At 43.9% G+C, this 17,286-nt stretch overlaps 1 protein-coding gene across 1 annotated transcript in view; it reads left to right on the top strand.

Moving 5' to 3' along the window:
• The window catches only part of si:dkey-225n22.4 (collagen alpha-1(XXI) chain), an 87,310-nt gene that overhangs the window by 43,858 nt on the left and 26,166 nt on the right, over positions 1-17,286 (top strand). Inside the window, exon 17 of the mRNA XM_067435470.1 lies at positions 6,337-6,390. Within this exon, the coding sequence (XP_067291571.1) occupies positions 6,337-6,390 (54 nt within the window). The remainder of the gene's footprint in view (positions 1-6,336; positions 6,391-17,286) is intronic.

The following is a 17,286-nucleotide window of genomic DNA, read 5'->3' as shown; positions in this document are numbered from 1 at the left end:
TTTACAGTAAGAACACAGTGTATAGTCTACAGGTTTACACTCTTAAAATGAGCTTTCTATAGATTTGGAAAACATAATGATAGAAGTAAAAGAAAAGCGTATTGTGTTAACTGCAAAGCAGCATCCATATTGTTTTCCTCATGATTAAAACCTCTTTTGCTGAAACACACTGCTCTGGATGGTCATATATTTAGTGGTGTGCACTCTTTACTCGGTCAGAGAAGACAGAAACGGCTGTATTTAATAGCACTCACACAATAGCGCTTTATAAATGCACAGAAATGTTTATTCTACTTCACGTGTCTGTCAGAATCTGAGACGTGCCCTTGCTGTAAATAACCAACGGTGAGGGAAATATAGACTTATGATGACGTATCATAAACATGCTTTAAACTCCATTGAGGTTCTGCAGCCGAGCTGGACACTTGGTCCATATTTTGTACTGAACTAAACATGTTTTTGCCACCAATGTTACCACACATCCACACCATAGATTTACAGGAACATAAGTGATGTTTTGGAAAGCAAGGTTTTTGAAGTAGCCAACTTCTTTTTTGTTTCTGGCACATCACACACCTGAAATTATATGTCTGAATCAATTTAGTCTCGAAACGCTGTGAGAAACTGGACAATTATATCAAAACCGACACTTCTGAGGCACGGAAGTCTGTAATTCTGCAGTCGCGCCGTCACATGATTCTCATCTTTTTCGACTCAAAGTCCAACACAATTTTCAAAGTCCCCAAAGAATACATATGTCCTTCAGCATTTCTGCTACAATTATGGCACAACGACTTGTTTTTATAAAGAGAAACTGGGCAAAAATTCACAAAAAGAAGCAATAATTGAGGGGATTTTATATATATATATATATCTATAGATATAGATATAGATATATATAGATAGATAGATAGATATAGATAGATAGATATAGATATGCTAGATATTGCAGCCTTTAGCCTCCTAGTTAAAGCGTCCGACTCTCATGCCGGCCGACCCGGGTTTGAGTCCCGGTCCAAACAGTAGGGGTTACACATTTATATATATTCAGTATATATGATTTCTTGATTTATTATATATTTGTGTTAAGTCAATCAAGTTAACTTATTTTAATCAATTAATAAAAACGAATTAAAATGATGGCATTAAGAACAATATGCCACTAACTTAAGATATTTCAAGTCAACTAGTTGTTCATCTATTTATTTTATACCATGGGGAAAAAAAACTGCTTATACGGACATTTTATCTCTTAATTTGGCAGCAGGTTTATTAGGCTGCTGTCACTTTAAGACCTGACGACACTGATACACATCCGTTTTCTTTCTCAACTGTTTGCGTTCACTTAAAACTGACTGTGTTTACGTTAATAATCGCCAACACCGAGATTTTGACATACATTTTTTTTGTGTATTTGACTGTTTAAGCGCAATAAGCAGTGAAAAAGACTCAATTTAGAGCTGAGGGGACAGCTTTATGTGACGCACTTTGGGTCTGAGTAAAAAATCTGTAAAAAACCCAAATTAGAGCCCTGTAACAACAACAATATTCATTTTCAAATGAAACGAGTGACACTACATGCATTGCACTTAGTTTATTTTTTCAGATGCCTTTTTAAAAGACAAGTTAACTACAGTTGTCTACATGTAGAATTCATCCCGCCAATGTGGAATATGTCTGTGCTCATGGACAGTTTTATGGGATATACTTTAGACTGTGAGTATGTATAGTGTTATCATACACATAATTTTGTCCTTCAGTTGGAAGAAAAGAACAGAAAAGGAGATAGGACTTCACTTTTCAAGGTGGATGAACATCTGGTTAGGTGACACATGTGATTCCTGCGGCTTTGGGAAGATTACGAGGTTGAGCATTGATTAGTTAAGACTCATTTTCAATGGTTCCATGCACAGTACTTTTCTGACCTTAGTCAATAATTGTATCCCTTAAAACGAATCTTTGATCACCAATGACACACTGTATTGGAATATGCAGATGAGCCCCGCCTCCACTCACTCACACCAGCTCAGAGATCCACTCCCACAACTTTACTGCTGCACAAAGGTGCTCTATGCAATGTTGGACATATAACGCAAGTTATAACGTAATTAAATAAGTAATGAATATGATTAGCCTTTGTCTTGACTACGTTATCAAAAAACTAATAATATGTCGCTATGTTACACAAACCATGTGACTGTCTTCTGAAAATTAACGTCCTTAGAAACTCGTTGAGCATCATAATGTCAGTTGAAAAAGGCCTTTTTCATATCAACAGAAAAAAAAATAGCAGATAACCTGCTTCCCCTGAGACTCCTCTGCTTCAGAGAATAGTTAATGATATGCTAAAGCCCCGCCCCCTTGTGACGTAATTGAGTACATGGTAGTTTGTGACATCAGAAACACCGGCCATTTAAAACGGTGTTTTTGAGACTGTCTTTGGTTCACTGCAGTTTTAAGGATAAAATACTCAGCAATGGTGTTGACTTATGAATTGGTTTGTCTGATAGCATATTAAACACACCACATAGACATATAAGCAACATTAAAGTGTTAGTTCACCCATAAATGTAAATTGTGTGATAAATTCCTCCTGTGGTTGGCCAGCCGTCAGTCCTCCGCTCATCTTCACACACAGATGAAGATATTAGTGTTGAAATCCGATGGCTCAGAAATGCCTTCATAGACACCAATGTCATTTCCTCTCTCAAGACCCATAAAGGCACTAAAGACGTCGTTACAAAGCCCATCTCACTACAGCGGCTCTACAATCATTGATGAAGAGGCCAGAATAGAGTTAGTGCGGGAAAAAACTAAATAACGACTTATATAGTGATGCGTGTCAAACTGCTGAAGTCACGTGACTTTGGTTGGCGATCCGAATCATGAGTCGATTCACTGAGTCATAATGGTTTGAAGCTTTGTTTTGAAATCAGCCATCACTATATAAGTTGTTATTTCATTTTTGGGGTGATTTCTGCGCATAAAAACTATTCTGGGCTCTTCATAAAATGATTGTAGAGGCGCTGTAGTGAGATGAGCTTGACACCTCAACGACACCTCAAAAACAGAAAGGCTCAGACCAGAAAGGAAACATTTATAGCACATACATGCGTGACATTTTTACGTCTAGCCATCCTGCATGTGTTAACGCTGGACATACATTAGTGGGACAAACTGTGTAGTTAAATGTCTGAGACATGTTTTCCACAAACTGCACGCTTTGAATGTTTTCTCACCATAGAACATGTTTTATGTTGCCAAACACACCTACAGATGTCAGGCCAGAGTCGGAGCCGTTATTGGGTCCAGCTCCAGGCCACCACAGTCCACATTTATGTCTCGCTGCTCTTCTAATGAAAGGTTTGCTTGCTTAGATGTTTTTATACGTGCTGGAATGCCAAGCTCTTCGTTTCGCTTTCTCCTGGCCTTTCAAACCGCTTCACAAAAGCTGGAGTGTTAGTGAGTGTGCTTGAAGCTTTTATGGAGGGCAAACATTTGTTCTTTACTTAAGGCCAATGACTGTTGAACAGAAAGCCTGTCTCCGGTCCACCAGCATCAGCTCTGATCATTGCAAGATAAACTCACTGTCTTCTGCTGACAAGATACATTTACTGTATAAAACATTAAATAAGGGTGCTTTCACATCTCTAGTTCGGTTCATTTGGTCCGAACCAAGGGCAAACAATTATACATTGTTGCATTTTTCAGATTTTTTGGTTCCTTTTCACACCACACTGATTGCTTTGGTCCGAACCAGTTGAAACGAACCAAAACGCAGGCACGTGACAACATCCACATCTCTCATTGGCCATGGCGTATTTCCTAAACTGCTTTTCGATTGGTCAGAATTTACGTGTGGGAAACAAAACATTTCTATAATGAAGCGCGGATGCGACGTGAAAACAACGCTCTAATGCACTGCAGCATTAGCATCGCTCGTCACTTCAAGAGGAGGCGTGCATTAATTATTAACTCTTGGCATGCTTCCATCTTCCGAAAATATTGCCAACGATCTATCAGGTAATAATATCATGCACACAATGTCAGCGCAGCTAACTATGGCAGCTGGTTTAGTCCAAAAATGATCAGTACTTTTGCAGTTGGTTCTGTTCGAGGTCGGATCACGTTCTCACCACAAACAAACCGCTCCAGAGTTCGTTTGAAATCGTACCTAGACCACCTCTTCAAGGAGGTCTCGGTACGCTTGTTTGGTCCGCTTTTGGTGCGCACCCGAGTGCGATTGCTGCTTTCAGACCTGACCAAACGAACCGCACCAAAGAGGGAAACGAACTCTAGTACGATTCAACTGAACTAAATGAGGCAGGTGTGAAAGCACCCTAAGACACTATCTGGTGGTTTCACAGACTGAAATACATGTTTGAGCTGTTTTAACTGAAAGCATCTTAAATATGTTGTTTTATCTTTGAATACACACTAGTAATGTTTTTGTATAAGGCACTTTAAAGCTACTTAAATGTCCTAATAGAACTAAGGCCTAATCCTGGCTTAATCTAAGCCGTGTCTGTGGAACCAGGTCATAGTGAGATCTATGCTTAAAAATATATCCACTATATATATATATAGTGAATAGCCAAAGCATTGACAGTCCCCATTTACACCATCAGAGCAATAATTAAGAAGCTCAATCAACTAAAGATGTCGTGAATCTGACAAGTGTCTATATAGTCCTAATGCGGCGAGGAGGAGAGTTTGAGTGGTTAAAGAAGATGGAGAATCGCAGAGACTAGTTGAGTCTTGGGCTCAGAAAGAGTAAAGAAAATGATTGAAAATGAAAATGATCAAACAGCATCTATATTACCACATGTTGTTTGGGAGGGATTTAAGGAAAATCCAGAAACAAACTCCAGCGTATTCAGACACGACTGGAGTTTCAGACGGAGCTGCTTCTGTGGTCAGATGACACTAAATAGGGATATAAAGCACCACATGCCCACGGTTTAATACAACACTAGCTCTTTAAGGTTGTGGTCTATTTTTTTGGTGGAGGTCCTGGACTTCTTGTTCAGACACATGGCATCATGGATTATAGCAAACACCAGCAGAAACAAAATCAAAATCGGATGGCTTCTCCTAGAAATCTTATAATGAGCCGTGGCTGGATCTTCCATCAGGACAATAATCTAAAACAAGCATCAAAATCAACACACAGATATGTCACCGAGCAGAACCTGAAGCTTTTGGCCGTCCCAGCTCCCTGACCTGAACCCTATAGAGAATGACTTGGGGAAGGGGAGTCGCAAAAAGTATTTAATAAAAGGGTGCAAATAATTAATAATTGTAGCATAGAGAAAACATTTCTTTCATAATGTGTACCCATGCCCCCCCATCCCCTCCCCCCCCACACACACACATAAACACACTTTCAATTGTTTTACTTCAATGAAAGGTTAGACTTTTGTGAATGTTTTGAATGAAAGGTCAAAAGGATAAACAATGCAGAATTATTTTCACATCAGCCTTTAATCATATTTACCAAGAGTGCCAATATTAGTGGAGGACAATGTATGCATTTCCCAACTAAATATTCACTATATACAAAAATATATCCTGAATTATGTTTATTTTTCTTGTTGTATGCATGTCTGATAATTTTTTTAGGACAACGCTTCAAAATATAGACAAAATTATAATTTTTTTCAATAGGATACAAAACTATAACTTAATATGTATTTGCTTATTATCATGCATAGTTTTGCTCCAGCCGGATCTCACGAAAACGCGTATAAAGAGTACGAGTTTGCAATGTCGTGGAATGTATACCCCAAAACTCATTTTGGCATGCCTCTGCTACGCTGTTTTTTTGCGTGCATATGATGCGCACTTTATGACGTATTATACATACGAACCCCCCTCCACCCTAATCCTACCCAACAGAGCGTGTCATATACACACCAAAATGAGTTTTGCCGTATACATTCCACGACATTGCACACTCGGACTACTTATACACATTTACATGTGATCGTGTTGTTTTGCTCATATATTTTGCTGTTGATATATTTACTGGAAAATTGCATTTATCTTAGTAGCTAGAACTAAACATAATGTTAACAAAAGCTGTTTTGGAGAATAAATATTTTCCTCTGGCTTGTTTTCCAACGCAGGGCTCTGCTTTATGTGTCCAGTGAGATCTGGCTCTGCAAGCAAACACAAAGCCACTTTAATATCAAGCTTCTCGTTTAACTTCAAACCCTTTAATGGAGCATTAACTTCTTTTCTGAGAGTGTGTTTAAAAATGTAATTCATGTTAAGGTGATTCTGCGAGCCACAGTTAAACTGTTGTTGATCCGTGGATCTGTGTGTGTTCCTCAGGGAGAGAAAGGAGACGCCGGGATGCCAGGCACAGATGGACCACAAGGTGTTCCAGTGAGTCGCTCCTGCTCTTCTTCCTCTTTTATTCTGCTTAACAACAGCACTTGTTAAATATGTCTCGTGTATTTAAATGCATGTCAATGCCAAATGCAGACAAACATCCTTCATAATCAGCAAAGGTCTGTCAATCCTTTCACAGCGGTTCCTAAAGTAACAGACTCATCTCCTTCAGCTGTTTCAAACTGAACAAAAAGTCTTGGTAACAGTTTAGAATAGGGAACACATATTCACTATTAACTACGACTTTTGCCTCAATAAACGTGTCGCGTTACGTGACGTATGACTGTCATTACCAATCAAAATGTGTGTTCATTTTAATGTAATGTGTGGACTTTTACCACCATTAGTCATATTTCCATTAAGAAAAATACTGTTTTTAATTACAACTAACAACTCCACCCACCCCATCCCTAAACCTACAGTGAGTTATAGTCACACACACTTTATGAGCACATGTGTTCCCTGGGATCGAACTCACGATCGTATGATCACATGTTGTTGTATATTGCAATGCTTTACCAACTGAGCTATGCAAAACCTGAAATATTACGCAGATATTACCCACGAGCTCCTGAAGCTTCGCCCTCTTCTTGATAGAGGGCTAAAATTTACAGAACAGCCCCCTTTCCAGAAGAGGGCGAAGACTCAAGAGCTGGTGTTAGCAGCTCCGATTATCTCTCTCTCTCACACACACACACTGAAAATGTCCGAAACTGTCAAGAAGAGGGCGGAGCTTCAAGAGCTGTTGTTAGCAGCTCCGATTATCTCACACACACACACACTCAAATAACATACCTTTGGGGATGTTGTTTAAGCTCAAACAGCGACACTACACACTCACTAAAGCTAAACAAGAAACTAAAAAAAAAAAAAAAGGTTTAAAGGCTGAAATCTGAGTTTTATCATTTTATAAATTGGTGTTTTGTCAAAAACTGCACATATACACTATATTGCCAAAAGTTTTAGGTTTAGTCGGCCCACCCTCTCTAACAGCTCCAGCTCTTCTGGGAAGGCTTTCCTCAAGGTTTAGGAGTGTGTTTATGGGGATTTTTGCCCATTCTTCTAGAAGCTCATTTGTGAGGTCAGGCACTGATGTTGGACGAGAAGGCCTGGCTCTCAGTCTCCGCTCTAATTCATCCCAAAGCTGTTCTATCGGGTTGAGCTCAGGACTCTGTGCAGGCCAGTCCAGTTCCTCCACACCAAAATCCTCATCCATGTCTTTATGGAGCGACGCTTTGTGCACTGGAGCGCAGTCATGCTGGGACAGGAAGGGGCCGTCCACAAACTGATCCCACAAAGTCAGAGTTCCTAAGAGTTCCTTTCACTGGAACTAATGGCCAAGCCCTGAAATTGCTCTTGGTGATGTAAGGCTTGGATGAGCTGCTCGGCCATGGAAACCCATTCCATGAAGCTCTCTACGCTGTTCTTGAGCTCATCTGAAGGCCACAGAAGTCTGGAGGTCTGGAGCTGTTGACTCTGCAGAAAGTTGGAGACTTCTGCGCACTGTGACCCTCAGCATGTGCTGACCCCGCTCTGGGATTTAACACTTTGTGGCTGAGTATCTGTTGTTCCCAATGGCTTCCTCTTTGTTATAATCCCACTAACAGTTGAGCGTGGAATATTTAGTAGTGAGGAAATGTCAGGAATGGACTTATTGCACAGGTGGCAACCTATCACGGCCCCACGCTTGAGTTCACTGAGCTCCTGAGAGCGACCCATTCTTTCACTAATGTGTGTAGAAGCGTCTGCAGGCCGAGAGCTGGAGTTATACACCTGTGGCCATGACGAGATCGAACACCTGAACACCAATACTTTTAGCAATATAGTGTATGATGTTATATTTTGCAAAAACTCTGCAAAGAAAAGATTAAATAGAGAAGCACATTCTTGAAATGAACGTGTTTACAGATCTGCGGGCGCCAGCATGACTTTCCCATCACTCTCAGCATCTACAGCAGCCTAATGTTTCGTCCTCGGTGTTTGCATGTCAAAACATCCTGATCATTTGACAGAAAACATGTTTATTTTCTGTGAGTGTGTGGCGGTTTAGCTTCCTCACCAGAACTCTCTCACTATAGTTCCCTGGAGGCCTCAGATGTGGGCAGCTTCACATCTGTAATCAATTAGCATTAGCTTTGCATGCCTGCCTAAATGAGAGAAAAATAGATTTTTTATTTGATCTACATCTGAGTTCAATCCATACATGCATTCGAGATTAAATAATTGCGTGTCAAATGAACATCCAGCCTCAGTGGGCAAAAGAAAATATACAAGCCGGGTCTGCTTATTAATGTCGCCCACACACTTAATATAATCAGAGTCCGTCTGAAGCTCAGTCCTGAGGAACGAGCCGCTCGGACTCCTCCGGTCGTGCGTATTTACCATCAAATAAATGCAGAAGAGAATCCTTCACACTTAATCATCTTTCAGAAACATTGACAAATCTTACCGACACCAAAAATTCTGATTTAAATAATAAATGATGGACCCTTTTCACAGACTGTGATGACACATTTAAACTAGGGGAGTAACGATTCGTTTTAACAACCATTCGATTCGACTGAAATAAAACAGTCACACTGATTAAAAACATTTGGCTTAAAAGTTACTGAATCAATTTCAAGTCACTGAATCGGTTCGGATCGAATCGTTCTAAATGAACCAACATCGCCCTTAAATCGTATCGACAACCTCAAATCGTGATACGAACCGAATCGTTGTTCAAACGAATCGGTACACCCCTCATTTTAACCGTCCATCATCATCATAAATCCTGCTACGCATTTTGTATTTAATTTTTTTTATTGTATGTACATTTATAACACTGATAGTTTGTATTATATTAATTGTGCATCAGATTGCAATGCAGAGTGTGTTTCTAATACAGCGTCTATAGTGATGGAAAAAATAACATATTTCTCTCTTTTCACGGCCGTTATGAATGAATTAAGGAATCTTTGTGAAAGTTGTGAAATCACTGTTGTTGTGGTTTTCTTTTGCTGTTTGAGAAAATGGGACACAAAAATATATTTAATGTATTCTTTCATTTACCACTATAAAACCCAGGAATGTGAAAAGGGTCTATGGTGATTATTATTTGTATTATTATTTTTTTATGCTTATTTACATTTGCAAGAAAAACGTTTGTGAACCCCATGTAAAATCTGCAAACAAGAATAATTATAACAAAATAACAGATCATACAAAATGCATATTAGTGTATGAAAAAAGTGTGCATATGAACCCTTGACTCTTAATCATGTGTGTGTATGTGTGTGTGTGTGTGTGTGTGTGTGTGTGTGTGTGTGTGTGTGTCGTTTCCTGATGATCCATGACTTTGTGTAAGTGTGAGTTTGTGTGTCTTTCCTTGATGATCTACAATGTGTGTGTGTGTGTGTGTGTGTGTGTGTGTGTGTGTGTGTGTGTGTGTGTGTGTGTGTGTGTGTGTGAGTGAGTGTGTGTGTGTGTGTCATTCCCTAATGATCCATGGATGTGTGGGTTGGGGTTAGGGTTAGGACTACACACACTTACACAAACACAGCCATGGATCATCAAGCAACAACATGCACACTATCTCACACACACCGACACACACACACACATACCGACAAACACATGTGCATGCACACACACACACAGACACACACACACACACACACACACACACACACACACACACACACACACACACACACACACACACACACACACACACACACACACACACACTTCTGAATGGGTCATTTTTTGTCTTGTGGACTATACGTAAAAGACGGGACAAAATAAATAATAACATGCATTTTGTATGATCTCTCTTATTTAGTTAAAACTATTCACATCTTCACAGATTCTGCAAGATGTTCTCCTGTTACTGTATATAAATATTGCCACAAAGCGAAACCTCTTAATTGTCCTAAATATAGGCATGTTTTCTTCCTGCAGAATATAACTGCTCTTTTTTCTCTTCTGATATTAAGCTCAGATTCAGAGATTCATCCACATCCCTCTCTGAAGGATGAATCCCCTGTGCCGGTAATGAGCTGGTTCTCCAGTTATATTGGGACGATTCGCTGAGCACTTGAAAGCATGCCTGTGATTGGCTAATAAGTAATTTCCTGCTGCTAATCATTACATCTCAACCTGCAAATGAACACTTGACTCGTGTTTGTGGTCAGGTGTGACACCTTTCATCTGGCATGTAATTACATTTTCAGCCTCTTTCTCTCACACACGTCCACGTGTCTGCTCTGAAATGAAGCCCGCGAAGGCCTCAGAAGGTTTTTGATGTGGCTCAGCGTCTCTGAAAGAGGAAGCGCCTTTGAGTGAAGTGCGATCGATGGAGGCCGCTCACTATGAAATAACTCATTAGGGCGAGATGATATGCAGGCATCTCCATTTCAAAGCGGTGAGACTTTACCCTCGGTTGTGTAATCTCTCGGTGTCTGAATCAGGCGGTTCCTCGCGTCTCTCTCATGCTTGCGGAAGCCGGTTATGAAGCTACGACTGATGATTAATTGTTTTGAATGCAAACATTCGGGCAACATCCGCAGGTGCGGAACGACACGCGTGTGGAGCGGCGGCTTTAATGCGGGACCCTCTGAAACTAAAGCACACTTTGTGTTTCCTAGAAAAAGACGAACGTTAGTTTGGTTCCTCATCGGGGTTATTATTCAGGAAGGATTAATCTTGCATTTCATCTTTGGAGTAAATAGTGGTGGTTTTTAGGTGTTAGCAGAATGCTGACTCGTCTGTTACGCTACACGTTCAACACACAAATGCATTATAATAAATAGTGTAACTTTTTCAGATGCATGTCACTTAAATGTTTACGTTGTTTGGAATATGTCAGATACTTTAAAATATGATATATTATCTCTAAATCTTAAATCGTTAAAGGTTCCCTAACACACAGGTTCTGATGTTAATCTTGAGTATCTATAGAGCAGTGCTGATCCTTCATATCTCCAAAGAGACTTTAGTTTATCATATTTATAAAAGACCGACACACTGAACCGATTCTTTCTGAAAACAGCCGAGTCCGTGGAGGCGGAGCTAAAGACACACACACACACACACACACACACACACACACACACACACACACACACACACACACACACACACACACACACACACACACACACACACACACACACACACACACAGCCGCTAAACCTACCCTTCACAGGAAACATTCAGCATTTTTACTTTCTCAAAAAACAAACAAAAAAAAACTCATTCTGTGTGATTTATAAGATGTTTTCCTCATGTTTTCCATAACGTAGGGATTACCAGCCTAACACACACACACACGCATGAAGAACCATCAACGCTCGAAGGTCGAGCGGATAATGACGTTGTGTTTCACACACACAGACGGGATCGAGCCCCGTGTGATCCGTCATTCATCATCTCACTGTTATTACAGCAGTAGAGGATGCCACTCAATTAATCCTACACGAGGAAACGTCATTGCTCAAACGCCAGCCTGCCAAGAAACAGGACACCATTGACTCTCTGACATTCACACATTTTCAGTGTCTGTTTTTCTAGCGCACTAAAAGACTTTAATTGAGATCCATTAAAGACGTCCTCCGTCCATCTGCTTCCTCTGAGAGCCAGTGGTGCTCCTCAGATTACAGCAGGACATCATTAAGCACATTTAGCCTAAAATGAGTGTATAACAGCATGCTCTTACTTAAGGGGGGGGGGGGGGGGGTCCTGAATTCTGCCTTATTCACACTGTTCAAGAGTTAAGTCTCATGATGAACATGGACAAAGTTTCACAACATGAGTTAGACGTATGACAGAGTTTGTTCTGAGCCAAACACACTCCTTCTGGAAAGTTTTTTTTTTTTTTTTTTTGAGTATGGCCCTGAATTAGGGCTGTAACGATTTGACCAAAAAATAAAAACCTCGATTAATTGATCATTTTACCTTGATTATGATTAATGAACAAATATTTCGCTTTTTTTATTTGCTTTTTTTTTTGCTTTCCATTTTTTCGCCCTTATAAGGTTTTTGAGTAAGTTCCTGATAAGGATTTTCTGTAAATATTTTTAACTATTAAAGGTGGAAAAAAAAAATTCTAATGAAAAAGTTAATTTCTTTGTGATTTTAAAATACTTGAAGGAAACTGTTCACTTTCAGCAGTTATTGTCTATGTGGCAGATTTCTGCTGTTGTCCATCAGAGACAGATACATTCGCACAGTACGCCTACATTAGATTCATCTCAGTGCGTTAATGAGAGTGTGATTGTGTGTGTGTGTGTGTGTGTGTGTGTGTGTGTGTGTGTGTGTGTGTGTGTGTGTGTGTGTGTGTGTGTGTGTGTGAATTAACCCTACCGTCTCTATATTTATTACGGAGCTGTGGTTTGTTTCTGAGCGCGATCTTCACGTGATATGCGAGCCTCTGTCTGAGTGTTCGTTTGTCACAATATGTCAGGCATTAGTTTTAATCACTTTTAATGTTCTATATGGCAAGCATTAGTTCACGTGACACAACTCGGCACAGAACAAAGCTGAGCACCGGATACATTTTCTGTATTGTTGTTTTTGAATAGTGCAAAATCGCTTTAAATGCTCTATATGGCAAGTCTTTAAATGCATTTACTTACAAACTTTATAAGGACGAAAGTGAAAGGGATCTGGCTTTGGGGCTTGCTCGTGCCGTCTGTTTGTGCGTGTGTGTGTGTGTGTGTGTGTGTGTGTGTGTGTGTGTGTGGCAGCGTGTAGGCTTTAAGAACAGCAATTAACTTACCTACAGTGTAAAACGTCTCAGGTTACGTATGTAACCCTAGTTCCCTGAGGGAACGAGACGCTGCGTCGAAACGCTGTGAGAACGCCTCTGCGTTAATGCGTCGTGAAGCGCCTGTAGAACCATTCCATCGGAAAAAAGATCGATCGTCGCCGACGTGATGACGTCGCCGACGTGATGACGTCATCAACCGGAGACTATAAAAGGTCCGCGAACACAAACAGGAACTAGCTTCTGATAAAGCCTGAAGTAAGTGATCACGGACACGCCGGGAGTATGGCAGAGCGACGCAGCGTCTCGTTCCCTCAGGGAACTAGGGTTACATACGTAACCTGAGACGTTCCCTTTCGGGGAACTCGAGCTGCGTCGAAACGCTGTGAGAACGCTTATACCCACATCGCCATAGGACCAAGTGTCTCGTATGTGTGAAGCCGAAGCGCACACGGTTACGAGAGTACCTGTGCCCCAACTGTAGATGCCAGGTCTAGTTCATAGAACCTGACGAAAGTTAAAGGAGACGACCATCCGGCCGCGTTTACAAATATCGTGGAGGGACGCCCCCGACAAAAGTGCTTAAGAAGCAGCCATACCCCTGGTTGAATGCGTCCGGACAGCCAGTGGAGACTGCTGCCCGGCCGCCTCATAAGCAAGTGAGATGGCCTCGACCACTCACTTGCTCATCCTCTGCTTAGATACTGGGGCCCCTTCTTAGGGGGCCCGAAACAGACAAACAGCTGATCAGTTTTCCTCCACAGGGCAGCTCTGTGGACATAGTATCTAGTGCTCTAACAGGGCACAGCAGATTAATCTTCCTGGTCTGACGTCGTGAAAGGAGGAGGACAGAATGCTTGAAGAGTAATGGGGCCCCGTGGGCTCGTAGGAACCTTGGGGACATAACCCGGCCTGGGATGAGAAAACCCCGGCGCAAACTCTAGACATGAGTGCATAACAGGCCTCAACCTTAAAGTGCCACGGAGGAAACGTGTAATCAGAGGGTGTCTTCCCAAGACACTCCACCCAAAGGGACGTGGACGGCACCCAAGGCCGCCACGTACGCCTCTATTGTGGAGGGGGTCAACCCTGCCGAGAACCTCGCCTGCAGAAACTCCAGCACTGTACCAACCGGGCAGTTAACTGGGTCCCACTGGCGTTCTCTGCACCATGCTGAGAAAAGTTTCCCTTTCAGAGCGTACAGTTTCCTCGTGGACGGAGCTCTGGAGTGAAGGATGGTCTCTACGACCTCGGCCGAGAGACCTTCCTCTATGAGCCTAGCCCCCTCAGAGGCCAGGCCCACAGTTTCCACATCTCTGGGCGTGGGTGCAGGAATCTCCCGCCCCCCTGAGAGAGTAGATCCCTCCTGGTCGGAATCTCCATCGGAGAGCCTTCCAGGAAAGATATCAGGTCCGAAAACCATACTCGGGTCGGCCAGTACGGAGCCACTAGGAGTACCTGGGCCCCGTCCCGGCGTACCCTCTCCAGAACTCCTGGAAGCAAGACAATCGGGGGGAAGGCGTACAGAGGTAGCCTCGGCCACCCCTGTACCATGGCATCCAACCCCAGCGGGGCTGGATGGGTCAGAGAAACTACTGCGGGCAGTGAGAACTCTCCGCCGAAGCAAATAGCTCCCATATACCTTCCATAGGAGCTCCACCACTTCTGGGTGGAGTCTCCATTCCCCGGGCCTCGGCCCCTGCCTCGACAGGCTGTCTGCTTCCTGATTCAGGACCCCCGGGATATATACTGCTCTGACTGACAGCAATTTCCCTTGGGCCCACAGGAGGATCCGATGTGCCAATTGTCCAACGGACGGGACCTCAGACCCCCCTGGTGATTTATATAGACGACCACCAATGTGTTGTCTGCACATGGTGGCCCCTTGAGGTCGGGCAGGAACTGTTTCAATGCAAGAAACACTGCGAGCATCTCTAGCCGATTTACGTGCCAGTGCCGCTGATGTTCCTGCCATAGACCCTGGGATGAGCGACCACTCATGGTCGCCCCCCCAGCCCGTGAGAGAGGCATCTGTCGTTAGCGTTACGCGACGAACATGAGCCCCCAACACGGGACCCTGAGCGGGTTTTTCCACATGACCAGAGCACGTAGGCATCGCCGCGTGACTTTGATCGTGCGGAGCGGATTTCCCCTCGGGGAGAACCCTTTTGTTTTGAGCCACCACTGCAGTGGCCTCATGTACAGTAGGCCAAAAGATATCACGTTGGACGCTGCTGCCATGAGACCTAACAGTTTCTGGAACCGTTTCACAGTGACGGCTCGGCCTAGCTTCTGTTCTTTGGCGGCTGCCAGGATCGATGCTATGCGTGTTGGCGATAATTGCGCCCGCATAATTACCGAGTCCCAGTTCACACCTAGAAAAGTGGTTCTCTGAGCCGGAGAAAGCACACTCTTCTTGGCGTTCAGCCTCAACCCCAGCTTCGACATATGGGCGAGAACAGCATCTCGATGCTGAACCGCCATCTGCTCTGTATTCGCTAGAATCAGCCAGTCGTCGATATAGTTCAGTATGCGGATGCCCTGTAGACGCAGCGGCGCCAGAGCTGCATCCACACACTTGGTGAACGTGCGGGGTGACAGTGCTAGACCGAAGGGAAGTACACGATATTGGTATGCCTCTCCCCCGAAGGCAAACCTCAGGAACTTCCTGTGATGTGGAAGGATGGAGACATGAAAATACGCATCTTTGAGGTCTATGGTGACAAACCAATCCTCCGATTTGACCTGCGCTACAATCTGTCTGAGTGTAAGCATCTTGAATTTGAGCTTGGCCACCGAGCGATTCAATAGCCGCAGATCTAATATCGGGCGTAAGCCCCCATCCTTCTTCGGCACGATGAAGTAACGGCTATAAAAGCCAGACTCCCTGCTGGGAGGGGGAACCCTCTCTATAGCCCCTTTTTGCAGGAGTGTCTCTACTTCCTGTGCCATTACCAGAGCCTGCTCCAGGCCCACCTCTGTAGGTAGGACACCGCAGAAAGGAGGTGGCCGACTTCTGAACTGAATGGCGTACCCCTTTTCTATTATCTGCAGGACCCACTGAGATATATTCGATAGACGTTTCCACTCGTCTAGAAAATCTACTAAGGGAACCAGCCTCTCGAGGCTGGCCTCTGGTGTATTTTGAGCAACAAGCACAGTGCCCTGAAGCGGCGGACCGGCAGGGAACGACTGACTTGACTGCTCGGGAGCCCCCCGAAGGGGGAGCGGACCACCCTCGAGTGGCCCGCGGGGATCGTCTGCGCCCCGGCATTGCGGCGGGGTTGGCAGCGCGGCCCCCAGAGGGCGCTGCAGGACAACGGGTACCGTAGGCAGAGGTAAACACCGTTTCCCTTCGGAGGGGACTACCCTCAGCGTCCTTTTGTTTCCCCTGCCCTCCGAGGAGGGGGCGGACCACCCTCAGGTGGCCCGCGGAGACCCTCTGCGCCCCGACATTGCGGCGGGGTTGGCAGCGCGGCCCCTTGAGGGTACCGAAGGAAGACGGGTACCGTATGCTGAGGTAAGCACCGTCTTCCCACGGAGGGGAAACTAAGGGAACCAGCCTCTCGAGGCTGGCCTCTGGTGTAATTTGAGCAGCGAGTGCAGTGCCCTGAAACGGCGAACCGGCAGGGAACACCTGACCTGACTGCTCGCATGCCCTCCGAGGCGGGGTTAGCAGCGGCGGGGTTAGCAGCGCGGCCCCCTGTGGGCACCGAAGGAAGACGGGTACCGTGTGCTGAGGTAAGCACCGATTTCCTTCGGAGGGGAAATGCCAGGGACGATGCAGCTGAAGGCGAGAGATAGCTCGCAAGCGTCTCTTCGATCTTCGGCATCGCCCCATAACCATAGTGTCTCAGCCCAAATATATTACTATATGCAGATGTATGTGGGCTGAACACTCTATATGATACCGCTTGTTTCCTCCATGACCTAGACACCTCGGTGTGCAGGTCAGGGAAGAATGGCAGGACGTTGATGCTTTGCACGAGAGGGCAGGAATCGCTCATCTAATTTCGTTCTCTCTGATTTCGATGGGATTCAGATATTTCAGCCAGCCAGTCATTTCTTATTTTTATATTTAACCTGGCCACAGCTCTCGTGAGAACCTCAACTCACTAGCGGGTGACTGAAGTGGCGAGTCT

This window comes from Pseudorasbora parva, chromosome 24 (assembly GCF_024679245.1).
Source record: "Pseudorasbora parva isolate DD20220531a chromosome 24, ASM2467924v1, whole genome shotgun sequence".
Classification (NCBI taxonomy): Eukaryota; Metazoa; Chordata; class Actinopteri; order Cypriniformes; family Gobionidae; genus Pseudorasbora; species Pseudorasbora parva.
Note: the sequence above shows the minus strand (reverse complement) of the source record. Positions and strands in the feature narration are given on the sequence as shown.